Source organism: Apis florea, unplaced genomic scaffold (assembly GCF_048593485.1).
Source record: "Apis florea isolate Af1SG1 unplaced genomic scaffold, ASM4859348v1 contig_20_pilon, whole genome shotgun sequence".
Taxonomy (NCBI): domain Eukaryota; kingdom Metazoa; phylum Arthropoda; class Insecta; order Hymenoptera; family Apidae; genus Apis; species Apis florea.
This window is the reverse complement of record NW_028256527.1, coordinates 90,046-107,046: the sequence shown is the minus strand read 5'-3', so window position 1 is coordinate 107,046 and position 17,001 is coordinate 90,046. Positions and strand designations below refer to the sequence as shown.

Sequence of the window (17,001 nt, the reverse complement as noted above, 5' to 3'; positions counted from 1 at the left end):
TAACACACACGCGAACGAAGATGCACTTGGAATTTCTCCTCGCTCAGCTATATAGCGTGCACGTCCGTAATAAACAGGCTTGATAACTTATGCATTCCGAATACCGGCGATACCATCTCTATCATCTGGCACTGCGATAAATACGAGAGAAGCGAATAGCCTCCAAACTGTGTCCACGAATTTTACAAATTTTTACGCGCTCTCCCCGAAAATCGTTGATGAAGAGAGAGGTTCGCAGGAGGGGGAAGGGGAAGGAAATTAACCGGACACGCGGTTCACATCTTGCTGCGTGAAAGTCGATGTTTAAGAGCGGAGTTGGATTTTAATGGCGGAACGATGTAGGAGGATGACTTTTGGGATTTGTCGAGAGTGAGAAAACGGTGTCTCGGGGCACACAGGAAGTGGTGCAATATGCGGGGAAATTTACGATTAGTATCGCGGTATGTAAGATCTTGCCTGGCTTGGGATATGATGGATATCGTGGATTGATTTCCAGATCGTGATTGGTCAGAGGTGGGTTCTTTTTTTTTTTTTTTCTTTTTTCGTTGGAAAGGAATATTTTTAAAATAATAGTTGTGAATTGAATAATGATGTGATATATTCGTGAAAGGGAAGAACACGTTTCAACGCGAATTCATACGTGTGTAAGAATACGAAGATACCCAGAGATTGTCCAAGATTGTCTCAAACAGGTCCGTGTTTTTGGGACACTGTCCAGGACTCCAGACTCTTGTGTCACAGGAGCCACAACAGATAATTTCTCGGGTTAGTTAAAAGTCACTTCAGATCCTTGCCTGGTCCAGGGAAGCAGCCCCTAAGCCTGGGAAACATCGACGACCGTTCATCGCCCTGCCTCTTTCTCGTTTCGTCGAGTCGAAAATCTTTCACGAAATTAAAGGGCGCGATGATATTTTTTGAAGAGAGAAAGAATTGTTCAGATTTTTTGTAATTAAAAAGATATTAATGTTGAAACGTTCTTTGTGGTATACGATATATTTGAAAAAAATCGAGAAAAATGTATTTTGTCATTGATGAATGCTGCGATTTGTTTACTTTACCAGAGTTTGAATACGTTTTCGTATTAGAAGCAAGAGAATGTTGATCTTTGATAATTGTGTTTAAACTACGGATAGATGTATACTTGAAATTTTATACACGTTGTATTATTATGCGGAATATTACAATAACGTTGGAATAACGTTGAATATACTTTTGCATTTCTATCGTTCTACAACAATTTTAAAATATACACTCGTGTACCTATTATTCATTATATTTGGATGCGAATAACGCACAACACGATTACAAAAAATAATATATAAAATACCTCAATTTGATCGATCGATCTATTTCCATTTCAATGTTTACAATTAATCTAAACTTTAATCGAGGAAAATTAGGAATTAGAAGTATCCCATCGATATAATACTGATCTACTAAAAAAATATGAAATAACCAAAAACATGGCATAAGCAATTAAATATTTCACAATCAAGCATCCCCCCGAATTCTGATATAATATCAGTCGATCAAAATTTCATCGTACACCTTCCTCCCATTTCGATTATCAATTCACCGTTAAAATACGGAACGCCTCGCTCCATCCCTCTCCATCCACGTCATCGCCGACTCGCTCCATCCTTCTCCAGACTGTCTTTCCGCCGCAGGATCTCGATCCTCGGACGAATAATCCCGTCGACGAAAGATCCGCGTCGCGGGTATCGATCCCACCGCGGATGAAGGGTTTAGTCACGGAATAATTAATGTGAGAGAGCAGGTACCTCCTTGCGTACACTCGTCTACTCCACTTTCTCTGCGATTCGACGCGTGTATACGTGTTTACGGCAACTTCGAAGGGGACCAGCGTGCATCGCGGCTACCAACGAACGATGGATGGAACGAGCGGATGGATCGTCATTGTTCCCCGCGTGAAACGATGATCCTTCGAACAACGTGGATCACGTTGCTTTGATTTTTGACAGAGAGTTTTCGTGAAACGAGGTTTAGCTTTGTGAAATTTGAATTTGGGAATTTTTTTTTTTTTTGACTCGTATAAAATTAAATATTTATACTTTATAGTTATACTTGGCAACGTAAGTACGATTAACGATCGAATAATTCTTGTGAAAAATTCATTCAAAATATAAGACTGTCAAGAGATGTATCGGTACTTGATACTCACTTCGAAGTAAGACTAAGAGGAATAATATATTAAAATATCGATATCGTATTTTTCCTTCCTGATCAATCTAATCGAGGATATTTCATCATCAAAATCGCGATATATTTAATTCGAAGTTAGGAACAGATCTACGCCAAACCCATCGTCCTCCGTGTTTCGAAACTTTTCACCCGTTCTATAATGCACAGTTGAAAATCAGTTTGTTGTACTGGGTTCATAGTTGGAACTCCAACTGTTGCACAAAAGCGCGAACAGTTTCCGGAGGCGAAGACGAAAGGAAAGGGGCGAAGGAATAATAAAATGAGAAATTCGATTAAACGGAGACGTATGTAATGACCGTCAGGAGAGGGATACTCGAAATCTTGGCGTGGAAATTTAGCACGAGGTACGAGTAACGCGAGTATAACAAATGTGACACCGATCGTCAACAAAAGGCTGGCGCCGCTCCAACTCGGCATTAACACGCGTGGAAATTACTCTGGTAATTTAAACGCCTGGCCAGTGTTAATCGCATCGTTTCCTCGGCGACTAACGGCCAGCCAAGAAATTTCCGAAACCATCTTCGCCGGCTCTATCCAATTTACCCGAGCCATCGACCAACAAGAGTCTTCAAAACAAACCTACGCCAGGCGAAGAAGAAGAAGAAGAAGAAGAAGAAGAAGAAGAGCAAAACAAAATAATGGAGGAAAATCCAGAAGAGTTTTAAAATTCGCGTTTTAAAACTTTTTCATCTATGTTTCTACGCGATTCGATTCGCAAAATGTTATTAATTTCAAATCTCGAATATTCGATTTCGAAAATTCATTTGCACGTGACTCAAAGTTTGCAACGCTTATCGAGTTATTGGTGCAGAATAAGTCGTTGTTCTTTTTCGTTTTTTTTTTTTTTTTTTTTTTTAATTTAAGAATGATTTTATTATAAATGATCGTTTCCTCCAAAATTAATAATTATTTTATCGAATTATCGAATTCGAATATTATTATTCGGCAATATTATTTCATCAACGATGCGTACAATTTTAAATTTACTGTATCGTGTTGCTTACGTACGATTAAGCACAAATGTTATACGACGCGTGTAAATGTACATATCTATCGATGTTTGTTTTCCGTATTACAAGAACTACACCATTATAAGATTGTACGTACGGATAAAAATAAAACCGAAAATTCATTTTCAAAGAATCGCCGTCCTTTGTGCATCATCATCTTGTGCGGATATATCATTCAATTTATCATTCCAAATATAATATAATTCGCGATCCCATAGTCCTATATAATTTCAATTCCGAAAGAAATCGAAACGAAACTTCGTGATACGATCTCAACCGTTCCAACAAACCAATACGTAAATATAATCTTACACCTTACATATCATTGTGCGTATCAACGGATACTCGCAATATACTTACTTCGTCCCTTATTTTACACCTGTAACCGATTAAAAAAAAAAGAAAAAAAAATTAAAACCAACATTACAAATTCTCTCAAATCCTATCGAACGTGTCCGAAACGAAACGAACCTTAACCCAATAACCTTCCCCCGACGAGTCAAATCTCTCTCTCTCTCTCTCTCTCTCTCTCCTCTCAGAGGTAAAAAGAACCGGCGACGAAGGAGAGGAAGAAGAAAAAGAAAGAAAGAAAGAAAAGAAAAAAATACTCGTCATCCACCCTGAAACGGTGCGTAACCGCGCGAGGATCCCGCGTACCGTCGCGAAACTGTCGGGTCCGTCCGCTCGAGAGACCTCGCGGCCCCCCTATCCACAGACAGAGACGAACGATCTCTCGTGGCGGACACAGAGGGGAACGGGAACGCGCACGAGAAGGAGCGGTCTCTCGTCGCGGTGGGACAGAGAGAAGACTCGCGCGCACCAGTTATATACACACTAGTCTATCCCGCGCGCGTGTAACTGCACGCCTGGACAGAGACGGAACGAACGAGCGAGGGAGAGAGAGAGAGTCGAGCGAACAGATGCCGACCAAGATCGGACGGAGACGGAGAGAGGGAGAGAGAGAGGGAGAGAGAGAGAGAGAGAGAGAGGGAGAGTCGGCGCGGAAGCGAGAGGCAGCGTGCACGGGCAGTGAGGTGGGAGAGAGAGGGGGGGATCGGCGTTACCCCCACCACAGGGGTGAAAACTACCCCGAGAGCGCGTGGGGTGTCCGGCCTCGGCGCCGAGGCGAACCGAGCGCGTCCGAAGTGAGCGCAGTGCCCGACACACCAGGTCCCGCACGGCACGACTAGGCGCACCGTCCGGCACAGTCCACTCAGAGATACGACCCATGCTGGACCATCGTCGCTCTGGTCCACGCCGGCATCAGGCATCCAGCATCCGCGCGTCAGGCCACCGCACGCTAACACACCCGAACGAGGACGTATTCGAGGACACGCGGCGTCTCGGCACGTTGTCGCTCGTCGTCTCGTGCAACGCCGGAGGGACGAGGGACCAACAAGCTCGTCATCGTCATCCGTATGAAGATCGGTACACGTCCGGGATGGTACTGCATGCTCGGGTAAAGAAGACTTGTCGTGAAGGGAGACACGGATAGAAGTTGGCTGGTTGGTTCGCGTGTGACGCGCGCGCCCTTTTTCCCTTCTTCTTCTTCTTCTTCTTTCGTTGCCGATTTTTGCCGAGGAGAGGAGGAGAGAAAAGGGAAGAAAGGAAGAGATAGAAGGAGGAACACGCGGTGGGTGTGCGTGTGTGTGTGTGTGTGTGGTGCGCGCCACGGTGTTCCCCGTCAGTCTGGTGGAGGACAGTTGCCGCGACCAAGTTTTAAGAGCGTAATTGTTTCTCTTTGTTTTCTTCTCCTTTTTTTTTTCCCCTTTTTTTTTTCTTCTTTTTCCCTCCGTTCTCGCCTCGCCTCCTTATTCTTCCGAATAACACGCTTGTTCCGGGCGAGACAGGTGAGAGGAGAGAGAGGTGATAAGAGCATGATCGCGAGTTCGTGTGACATTGTGTGACTGTCGAGCAACGCGCGACGGGTCACAGCTGGCCGCGACGACACTTTGTTGCGGCGATCCTCTGCTCGTCGCCGATCGCAACGCAATCGTTTCCTCCTCGAGGTGAAACTTTAAGAGTGGAGAGAAAAAGGGGATCGTCTCGGTGGTTGTTGGGATCCAACGAGACATCTTTCGGGTACCGTGGCGGTACGTTCAACGGCCACCGGCGAAACCGATCGAGGCCTCGCCACCTGTGCACGCGGACAGTCCCCAATTACGTGTGTCTACTACGTTTTCCCACTGTCCTCGAAGTGTCAATATACACATATATATATATATATACACGTACACGTTCGGTTCGACTCGATTCGCTCTGTGTTTCGCCGTTTACACGTCGGTGTGCTCGCCTCGTATATGTGCCCGTTGACGTGTGTCGTATCGTCTGGGACTCGCGAACGCGCGGTGCCGAACACCAGCAGAGGAACACGATGAGGACGAACATTAGTTGACGAAGAGGTGCGTCCCGGCCGACTGTCAGTTCCGTAGTCGTCGCGGCCAGGTGCACCAGACGATCGGACGGCAGGTAAACAGGAGGATCGTGATAAACCGGAATCCTGTCGAGATACGAACGATCCGAATCAGATAGAGGGGAAAGGAAAAAAAAGAAAAAAATAAGTGCATCGAGGGGGGTTCGTAGGCGAGGGTCGGTCGACCTCGAGATTTAAGAGAGGGAAAAAGAAGAAGAAGAAGAAGAGAAGAGAAGGGGAAAAAAACTGGAGGAAAATCGGAAGTAAGTGGGAAGAAAAAAAGTTTGTTCGAGGTGGAAACAGGTGAAACGTCGGATGGACTCGTTTAAACGAAGCAACGCCGCGGGGCGGAGGTGAGGGGGAGGAGGACAGAAGGCGTTGACGATCGTCGAATTAACCGTGCTCGAAGGAGGAAATTCCTTCAAGCGTGGTCCTCGCCTCCCCCTTTTCGACCACCCCCCTTTGAAAAACGTGCGAAAAACGTGCGGAAGGAAGGAATCCAGAGAAGGCCGACGAGTACAACAAACGGGGCATTCGACCACGGAACGAAATCCTTCCGTCCTGGACCGTTCGAAGAAGGGAATACGTTGATCGGAAGCGAGGATAAATCGTGCGACCCGCCACGAAGAAGATCGACGAACGTCACCATGAGGATCAAAATGCCCGCGGTCAGGATCGCGCAAGGTGAGTGGACACGAAACAAGAGGAAATAATAATTCCTCGACCGTCCCGTCGCTTCATCTTTGCGTGAAATTATTTTTGGATTTTGCACGGATTTTGTTAGGAAAAATGCGATCGAAAACCTAAAAAATCACCGAGCCAAGATCTCTCTCTCGTGATTGGAAAAATTCTTTTCTTCCTGTCTTCTTCTTTTTTCTACAGAATTTATTCTCGCAACATTTGCGAGAGTCGATTCAGTTTCTTCTTTCCGACTTATAGAAATCTTCTCTCCTTTGTTTTTATATAAATTCGCTTTTGAAAGAAAAAAAAAGTGAAGATTAATTCAGTTTTCCTTGGGATTAAAAATCTTCTTTTCGTTCCTCTCTTATTTTTGCGTGAATTCGTTTTTCAAAAGGATCGTTCTCGCGTATTAATTTCGTTTTAATTTTTGGAAACAGAGAGAAAGAGAGAGAGAGAGGGAGAGAGAGAGAGAGAGTAGAAAAATACTCGATTTTTCGTATATTTTTCACTCGAAAGCGGAGACGTTCTATTTTTCCTTTCGTTTACCGTTAGACACTTTGTCCACTTTAAGATCAAAGATGTAACGTTTCTCCAAATGAACTTTGAAACTTTGAAACTTTGAAAAAAGATTCTTATATAAATCAATGAGCAAGAAAAATTCAATTTTTCTTCGCATTACAATTTCACAAAGTTTAACGGCGTTTAACTTTCCCTCTCCGCCTTGAAAATTACGCTCGAACCGTAATAATAATCTCTTTCTAAGCTACGATAACTGTCTTAGAATTCCCATTAAAGTAAAGATTCACGGGGAACTCTCCAAGAATCGATCAACAAATCTCAGCTGTTTCTCTAGCCTGATTCTCGAAAGGAGAAGGAAATTTAAACGTCGATCCTCACGAATCCGATCGAATCTTCATCCTCGCCCGCCTCTCGATTCTTCTCGATTCTTCTTCTCAAATCATCCTCTCTTAAATCAATCTCTTAATTTTCAATTCTCACCCGTCTCGCTCGTCCCAACCTGTCGCCTTCGGTGGCAAGGGCAAACTAAAAGCAGCTGCGAAAAGAAGGAAAGAAAAAAGTCTAGCCGGGGGAAGGAAAAAAGGAAAAGAAAGAAATGGGTGGCGGTCGCGTGGCCACGGCTAAGAAAAATAAAAGACTCGCGTCGTGGACGTCTGGAGGGACTCGAGAGAGAGAGAGAGAGAGAGAGAGAGAGAGGCGCGACGAGCGAGTAGGAGAAAGAAAGAGACGTAACGAAGAACGTGGTGGCGAAAGAAAGAGAAAGGGAAGGGAAGGAATGAATGAACGGAGCGGGCGGGGGTGGTGGCGGGAAATGCGGGGTAGCAGGCCAACGTCTTCGGAGAACTCGTCGCCGGCTGAATTTTTAATTAGTCCCCGTCACCCCCACCCACGTGTACTTCGAAGCAGCGGCTCGGGGTGGAAAAAGACGGGGTGCAGGACGGAGAAAGAGGAGGAAGAAAGAGAGGAGAAAGGAGTCGCGGTGGCCAAGGCGGAGAAAGAAGGGGAGGGTGGGGTGGACAAGGAGGGGCGGCATTGTCATGCGCGCGTTTTTCACAGACTTTTCCACCCCCGGTTCCATCTTTTCTCTCTCTCTCTTTCCAGGCACCCCCTCGGTCGGATACACACCCTGCCCCGCGTCGCCGGCTGCACCCCCTCGCCCCCACGGAGAGAGAGAACGGGAGCGGCGGCGGCGGCGGCGGCGGCTCCGTTTTCTTAATTACAACTGCGATATTCTTTAGTTCGCGCGATGACGCCGCCGCGAAAAGATACCGGAATATTTCTCCACCGATTAACCCCTCTGGTTACCTCCTCCTCCCGAATCATCCTTGCCTTCCATCATTCGCCGAGTATCGATCGTTCGAATGTGGGATTCGATCGGCGAGGCGCCGATCACAGGGACGAGGGTTGGGTGGACAGGTGCCATCGAGCGTTCTATTTCGTATTATCCACGCGTCGCGAAATCGTGCCACTTTGCCTCGAGAACGTTAAGAGTCGTCTCGAGTTTTTGGGGACAAGGGAGGGTGGGTGATCGGTGTTGCTCGTCTGGGCCGAGTGTCGAAAAGTGGCCTCCGCGTGTACGTATACGCGCATAAGAAGAGGTGGAGCGAGGAAGGCTACGTACGCATGTCTGGTATGGGATTGTGAAATCGTTGGATGGGCGACGACGACACCGCTTCTGTTCGCTCTTTCAGCGTGCGCGACTCGAGCAATGATTGGTTTCGAGAAAGAAGACTCGTGCTCCAAGGTGACGATGTATCGTGCGATCGATCATCGGGGACACGCACGAGTTTTAATTCACGTATGAGACGGAATTCGAGGTGACACGATGTAACATGTGGTTGATTCGGGAACATGCACGGGTCGCGTGACGACACATCACGTCGAAGGAAATTCGAGAATCGACCGATTTGCGATTTTAGACATCGCGTGCATTCCGAGAGGTGAGTCGATCGATTAAATCTGGAATATAGTTCCCCCTTTCGTGACAGGTTATCACACTTGTCCAAATGTCAAACCCTGTTATCAATCGTGATAATTCACTTTGTTTATCATCGTTTCGATGTTTCCCTCGGCTCTTTTTTTTTTTCTCTTCTTCTAAATTTTACGATCTCTTGGCCTTGAGCCGACTCGATCTAACGGACGATTCGATCACAGGACTTTGGTCGAGGATCGCGAGCAGATCTTTGAATTTCTGTTTGCAAATGCGGATTATCCTACCGCCGCTTCGAAGTACGACTCCTGTTTACATCGCGATTATCCGCCTTCCAGTGCCTGTCCTACATATGTGTAATCAAGTAAATAGATCACGCGTTAGCCTGGCCGTCGATAGGTAAATAGGTTGTATGTACAATTACTTGTCGATTTGACACCACGATTCGTGCCATAATCTCTCTTCGACGTTTTCTACCTCGATTGATTTTCAATTTGAAATACTTTCGTTTCGAAATTTCTCCACCATGAAATATTTTTAAATCGAGACTTAAAAGTCTTGTCGAATCACAAATGAAATTATCATGGATCTGATTGAGAAGAATTTACTCGAGAATATATCATTAAAGAATATTTATTTTGATTTTCGATGATGATGTTTAAAATCATTTGAAAACGATTAAGATTTATAAGATGTTGAATCGTAAGATGTTGCGAATGAAATTATTGAATTATTTATTTCTAATTTAAATAATTTAAATATTCTATAACGAAATATTCTTTTTTCATTCGAAAACTACATATTACGAATAATTGTAACAATGACGTTGAACGATTGACACAATTCGATTTGAATATATATACGTTTCATCTTTTTATCGCAAAAGAATTAATAAAATACTTGCTCATCAAATTAATCGATATATTCCCGATGATTGTCGATTCGTTTAAAGTATTGTTTCGTTAAACTTATTATTCACAATTATCAATAAAAATTACGAGCTATTACTATTTATCATTTGATAGAATTAAATTCAAAATTTCTTTACTTCTATCCTTTTACGTATCCTCTTATTCCCTTTCCACCATTTTATCCAAGAGAAACTTTAAATTCGATTTTTCCAACTTCCACTGTAAAATTAAACCTCTTGTTACCGTCCAAGTATAATTCGTTGAAAAGTTTCTTTTCCAAACTCCAATCTCCGTAATGATTTATATTTCGAACGAATAATCGGCCGATCGTCAAGATCAACAAGTGGAAATATTCCATGTTGGAACGATCGAAGAAACAGTTTATCAGCAAATCGAACACCGCCAACTCCGTTTCATTTTCGAAGCCACATTGTTTGTACGTGCACGTAGCCATTTCTTTTCCTCTCTCCTCGAGCAAATTTCTTGACACGTTGACGATCGACGATTAAAGCGTGAATGTTGCGCGCGACCCGTTATCGGAATAAGCAAATTCCCAATTAAGATACGAATCGTATATCGAGCGTTGTACGGGTGCTGTGACGCTTGTGTTCCGAGGAGCAGAGGCAGCTGTTGTTCGAATACACGAGACACGGTAGGATCGAGGCGAAATATCGGCGACAACCGAAGGAAAATCGCGCGACCAACGAATCGCCACCATTGCTAATAAATTATCACTTCCCTGTGGACTGTATCGTTTATGCGTGCAGGTAGACGATAAAAAGGAAATGAAAGAGAAATGTTGGAAATATTGTATGTCGTTATGCGTGTACATAAATTAATTTCTCACTCTCTTCAAGATTATTATGGTTCGTAAAAAAATGTACTTTGCAAAGGCAATGATGAATTTCTTTTTCATTCGATCGAAGAAAATGGAATTACGCTGCAATAGGAATCGTTTATTTTTGGAGCAGAATTTCATTTCTGAATCCCTTCCCAAGAATTTTTATTTATTTGTCGATAAAGTTTTTAAACATTTGACTGGATATACGATTCTATAATGAAATAGAGATCTCGATAAGCATTTCGAATATTTTTTCAGAGCCGAGAATGGTAAAAAGATAAAATCGTGGATATAAATGATCCAGATTTTATAGTGCGAAAAATATGTTTGTAACAATTTGAAGTTTAAAGCCAATATAATACCCAAATCAGAGAATATAAAAATGAATATAAGAAAGCTGTTTTCCTCGTATTATCAGCCTTCAATGATGAATACCTCAAAACTTGTTGTGTGTGTAACTTACACCACTACGATTCTCAACGAATCCACGTATTGATATACGTAAGATAATATTCCTAATATTCAAAAAAGTGTTGACAATAAATTGACTTTTACTTTAAGAATACTGCGTTTCATTGGATCATCGATAAACCCGCGAATTACTTTTGGAGGATATTATTTGGACTAATTATAGATTGTGCAAGTTGTTTATTTAATAACGATAAAATTCAAACGAGTGAAAATCAAGATTATTCCAACTAATCCTCCCACTCAAATTATGATACGTACAAATATATTCAATAATCCTGTATATGCTTAAAACGCAAGTTATGCTTGTTAACAAACCTACATACATAAACAATAACGAGGTACTGCTGGCACGTAAACGCTTAATGAATATGGCGTTCTTAGATGGAAACAGTAAATCTCTCTCTAGCTTTCTCGCTCTAAACATAACGTGTTATTATGATATCGTGCAAATATTATCTATTCTCTTTTATCGGAATAAACCAAGTTGATTATAATATATTTATATGTTTAATTAAAAACAAATTAGTAAATTTATAATTAAACATATATAGTTATAATTCTTTAAATCAAGAGGAAATGAATATTTCATACGAAACGAAAAAATAATTCTCTATTTATCCAAGAATTATTTTCTATTTTCTTAATCATCGAAGGATTTGTACGAACGTCATCTTCTATTCTATTATCCTAGAAAAATCTCTATCATCTATCGAAATAAGTGTCAAAATATTTTCTACCACTTAATTAATTTATGATTAAATGAACTGAACTAGAAACGTTCACCGCTTACATTCCAAAGAATCTATAAAAATCTTTTTAATTAAAATACCTATCAAAGTAAATAATAAACTATTACTTATTCGTAACATCATTTCCAAAAACCTAAAAATTTTTTTAAAAATTTAGGTTTCTTAAAAATTCCATTACACCTAAATCTACACGCCTATCTCAAACATTTTAAAATCACTAAACCATTTTCACACACGAATCTTACCAGTTAGCCCAGATCCTGATAAAATAAATCAAATCATTGCTCTCTTAACATCCTTACAACATAAAATTAACAATCGTCGGAATCATTTCGATCGTACGTAATAAAAATCGATGCTACCGTACGTCATAAACCACCACGTCGTATCACGTAATCACGAAAGTACTGGAGAACTCTGGGTAAAAGTTGCTCGTAGGGCACGAGTCGCAACCGTTTCTCTCGGGCGAAAGCAATTTTATCACCGGCTCGAAAGCGTGACTCGTTAATTGACGCAATTACGCCCGCATAGCAGGACACCTCCTCGTCCTGCGATGCTCGCCGCCTCGCTCGAGCTCGATATCGGGCCCGAAGCACTCTCTCGAGGATGTTATTTAGCAAACAAAGTGAGTTTTACGCGCCCCTGTCGGCACGTGCACGGCATATGCGCGTTTTCTATACCGTGCGCGTTAAATATTGTCTTTGATGCGGCCCGTCGGAAGCCCTTCTCCTTCCACCTTCCTCCTTCTTCGTCGTCCTTCTCAATCTGAACTACTCTCTCTCTCTCTCTCTCTCTCTCTCTCTCTCTCTCTCTCTCTCTCTCCTTCGAACCAAGTTCCAGCAGCCGCTCCTCGAGAGTCGGGCAAAAAAACTACTTTGATTTGATTTCTCAGATTAACCTTTCGGCGCGTGGCCGAACCCTTTCCCTCCTTGCTGCTGGATCCTCTCGACTGGTTCTTCTTGATCTCTCTCTTTTTCTTTCTCTCGTGATTCTATACGGTCGTTTAGGAATGGTATCTGCTCGCACGTGGCCAGGTAAGAAGTCTTCTCCCGCGAACTGCGCGCCAAGGGAACGCGCGGAGGACGACTTTTGATCCCAGAAGCACGCGAGCCACGCAAAAAGTCCGTGTAACACGAGTCTCGCTAATGGCGATATCTTTTATGGGCCGTGAGGAAAAGTTGTGCCGCGTCGTCGTGATATCTACGGAGGAGAGAGGAGAGTTACTCGTGACTCGGCCAAGTTCTCGCGACGGTTTTAAAGATTCGTGTGGGTCGAGAGGGAAAATGTTCGGAGCGAAATTTAGTTGAATCGAGTTTCTATATCTTGTGATTCGACTACGGAATGAATTAAGATTCTTTCTGCTATTGGCGACGTAGACACCTTAGAGTAAATTGAATCATTCGATTTCTAAAGTGTTTGATTTATTGATAAACTTGATGTTGATCTTCTTAATTTTGTGTTTGTACCAAAAGTATTTTGGTGTTTTATATTTATATAAAATTACATAGCAAGTCAATTATATTAAGTTATTGCTTAATGTTTTAAAATTTAAATTTAAAAGAAGAAATTCTCGGATGTTTTGGAATCGAGAATCTATCAAATACATCCTTACACTTAACACGAAAAAGAAATATTCATTGATATCGCGTTGAAAATACCAATCATCCATGAACAAAAAGATATCCGTCATATTTTCACTTAAACTTTAAACTGTTATTAATAAATTAATAAATTCTACTGTTATTTATTCGATTTAACCACCGCATTCGCAATAAAATGTTTGTTAAAATTATTTCCATCATCCACATTTCGATAATTCTGTATTAATTTTAATTTTGATGAATTAAAGAGGTTTTTTAGTTAGATTTTAATTGGTGGAACAGGCAGGCAAATAATAGAATGTTTATGGAGGAATCGATGAGAGGGACGCGGGTGGGATAGATGGCGCCACCTGTCGCTACTGTCGGATGTCGCATTGACGTCCGCTACTGGATGGCGAAGATGCTCGCTGTCAATGAGCTCTGTACTACATGGAAAGTTTTAATCCTAGGGTAATCATCGAGGGGAGTACGGTTTGGTTAACTGTTAACTTGGTTCTTCGAGTGGAAGATAGTCGAGAAATGGAATCGAGTACGGGACGGTTGCGTACCTTTTGGTTCGATGCAAATGAGCCGTGCAACGATCGTGTCATTTCGATTTTGCATTGATAATGCAGTCGATCATATACGCGTTTATAATTTCTCTTCTGTGTTGTATCGAGAGAAGAACAAAATGTGGAATTAATACAAGTTAAAGAAATGTGTCTGAAAAAACAATGTGATGAAAATATTTGTGTTACACCAAGATATTTAAAATTCCTTAAATTTATTACAGAAATCGTGTCTTAAGAATATCGTGTTATAAGAAGACTCGCATCAATTTTTGCATCATTTTATATTGAAAGGATTAATGTTTTTACTTGATAAATTCGACACTTTTATATCTATAACGCGAATATATCAAAGATTGGATTTCTTTTGGACTTTAAAAGCATATATTTTTACAAATTATTAATAATGAAAATATATGAGGAAATTTTGCATAAGTCTAGTAAGAAGAGCGAAAATATTATAATTCGTAATTATTAAAAATTTGAAATTCTTTTGATGCAACATTACTGCGAGCCTCGTGATCCAAATTTAAACTACGAATGCTGAACTCTTTCAATATATATTGTATTTTATATATGTAAAATCGATAAAATATTTAAAACGTTATTTTTTATATGGAACAAATGATTCAAAAATTAATAAAAAGGAACGATGCAAGATATTAATTGCGATATAAATCTGCGAAATTGTAAAGAAATATTCAATTTTCCAATAAGACATAGCGTTCCAAGATTATATTTACTTTTGGACACAATTTAATATTAAAATTACATGGTTTATTAAAGAAAAATAAATAATGGCGGTCAGTATTATTATCTAATTATTCATTAATTTTTTGTATCTCGCATCAGATGATGATTCAAGAGCATTTTGATTCCCTTAAACAATATATTTTAATATAATTCCATCTTTAAAATCTATTCCTTTAATTCTCAAAACTTTATTTCTAAATCCTTTTGAAAAGATTTTTATTCTTAATTCTTTGGAATATTTCAAACAATTCTATATCCAATAGAGATTTTCCAATAGACATTGCAATTCCAATCCAATTATTCACGAAAGACGTGAAATGAATACACTTGTCCACGAAGAGTTAATATTCCATCAATTTCAATGATCCTCATATACGTATCCATATCCATATTTTTAAGGTCAACATTTTAATTCCTCTTGCAAATCCACGAATTCAATTCGAAGGGTAATTAAATCCATTACGAGAGAAAAAAAAAACGGCCACTCGAAGGAGTAGAAATTAATCAGCCATCCAGGAGGGTTTCCTTAAATTCTTCTTCCCCCTATCAACAGACGAAGTCGATACGAGAGATTCTCGCTATCTTTCCCAAACGTGGCTGTATATCGTCCGTCCAATCTGCTGTTCGGCAATTTCGGCTGAAATACGATGTCGTCGGGTTCGTTCGCGAAGCTCGACGACCTGGGTTATTGGCCTCCCCGACAGTGAATCCCTCAAAACGGGGTTAAGACCGCGAAATCGTGTAGTACAGATCGCCTCGAGTTCTCGCCTCTGCAATCGTGGATGGATTGTCGATCGATTTTTCAGAATAGATATTCGAGAAAAAAGGGACTAATGACAGTATTGTATGATATAGATTGCGAGGTTTAAGGTTTGATTTTTATGAGAAAGGACACAATCCTCTCTTTCAAATTTAATATGAATTTAATATATCGCTTAATTTTTAATTTTCTTCTTTTCCTTTCTCTCTCTCGTTTCTTTTAAATTTTTCTTGCGGGAAATGGGATGCTTTCGAAAATTCATTCCAACAACCAAAATATTAGCCAATTATCTTTCCATTAATCAAACACAACATCTTAAATAGTCTCCCCAAATTGCCTTTCGCGTCTCTCAACGACAAATCACAACAGAAATAAGAGAGGGTCCAGAATAAAGGGTACCAAGGTACCACACAGCTCGACTTTCGTCCAATAATGGACTTACAAGCACTTCGAAATAGGCTTTTTCAAAATCTCTGTCTGCTTTCTCGAAGAAATCACCTTGTTATTATTTGTCCCTCGCCACCGGTAAAAAAAGAAAAAAGAAAAAAAAAGTGGGGAAAAAAGAAGAAGAATCCGGAAAGAATAAGACCATCTGACCCACGAATTCAAAGTTGTCCGAGTACGGAATAATAATGGCGAGGTGCCATAGGAAAATTTATGTTGTTTGCAGTGTCGGTTTCCTGGTCCATTGTCCGGCATTGTCCGAGTCCCTCCTCCCAAGGTGCGAACACCCTTCGGGGCGATAATCTGCTCGCATTATTATGCTCTTTGTCGGCTGGTCCACTTGTCCAAGAAAGAGGGGACACGTCTACCTGACCAAGGGTCACTTCGAAGCGCCTTGCTCCCTGGCAAGGTGCGTTTCCACCCCTCGTGGACCATCCTGGACGATGTCACCTCGATTGTCAGTGCGCAACAAGGGTCACAACCTGTCTCCTCACGATCCAAACTCACCCTTCTCTGTCAACTTGATCCTGAACGTCGATCAGTGTTAAAGGTCAAGTAGCCTGGTCCTTTTCTTTTTTGTGCGCTTGACCTCATGGGAGAGGAGACGACGAGTCTGGTGTGGATGGTATCATACAGGTACATTCTGGATAATTATTTGGAAAGTGTGGATGGATGTTGGCTCTTGTTAAAGAGGAGAGTCGAGAAAGGGTCAGATGGAAGCACTTTCTTCGAGGAATTTTCTCCAACGATTATTTCTAAGATCATAACCAATAATCATTGGTTGCTGTTCATTATGTTGAACGGTGTGCTTTTGAACAGGGATTGTAAAAGAAAGATATATCTCTCGTCATTTAAATAAATAGGCTTAACATACTGCTTGATATTTCCGTTTTACCGTCTTGATGCTTGATTTGTTCAACTGGCACGAATGCTTCTGATTTTTTAAAATAATTTTATAAAAATATTGTATAATGTAGCCATGGAAATTTATATAAACGTTCAAAAATACTTTGAAAGTGGATATAATTGGAATGTTATTTTATAATTGTAAGAACCTACTTATGTAGTCATAGGTTATGTTGTGTCAAAACTAACATACTTTCAACTCACATGTTTTTTATTCACAAATAGTGATCCAATAGTATCA

The 17,001-nt window shown here is 41.1% G+C and overlaps 1 protein-coding gene across 1 annotated transcript in view; it reads left to right on the top strand.

The window, feature by feature from the left end:
• Nucleotides 1-4,509: 4,509 nt before the first annotated feature.
• Nucleotides 4,510-17,001, top strand: part of Cph (BCL11 transcription factor chronophage) — a 44,212-nt gene continuing 31,720 nt past the window's right edge. The window contains exon 1 of the mRNA XM_086915256.1: nt 4,510-6,330. Within this exon, the coding sequence (XP_086771382.1) occupies nt 6,294-6,330 (37 nt within the window). The 5' untranslated portion in view covers nt 4,510-6,293. The remainder of the gene's footprint in view (nt 6,331-17,001) is intronic.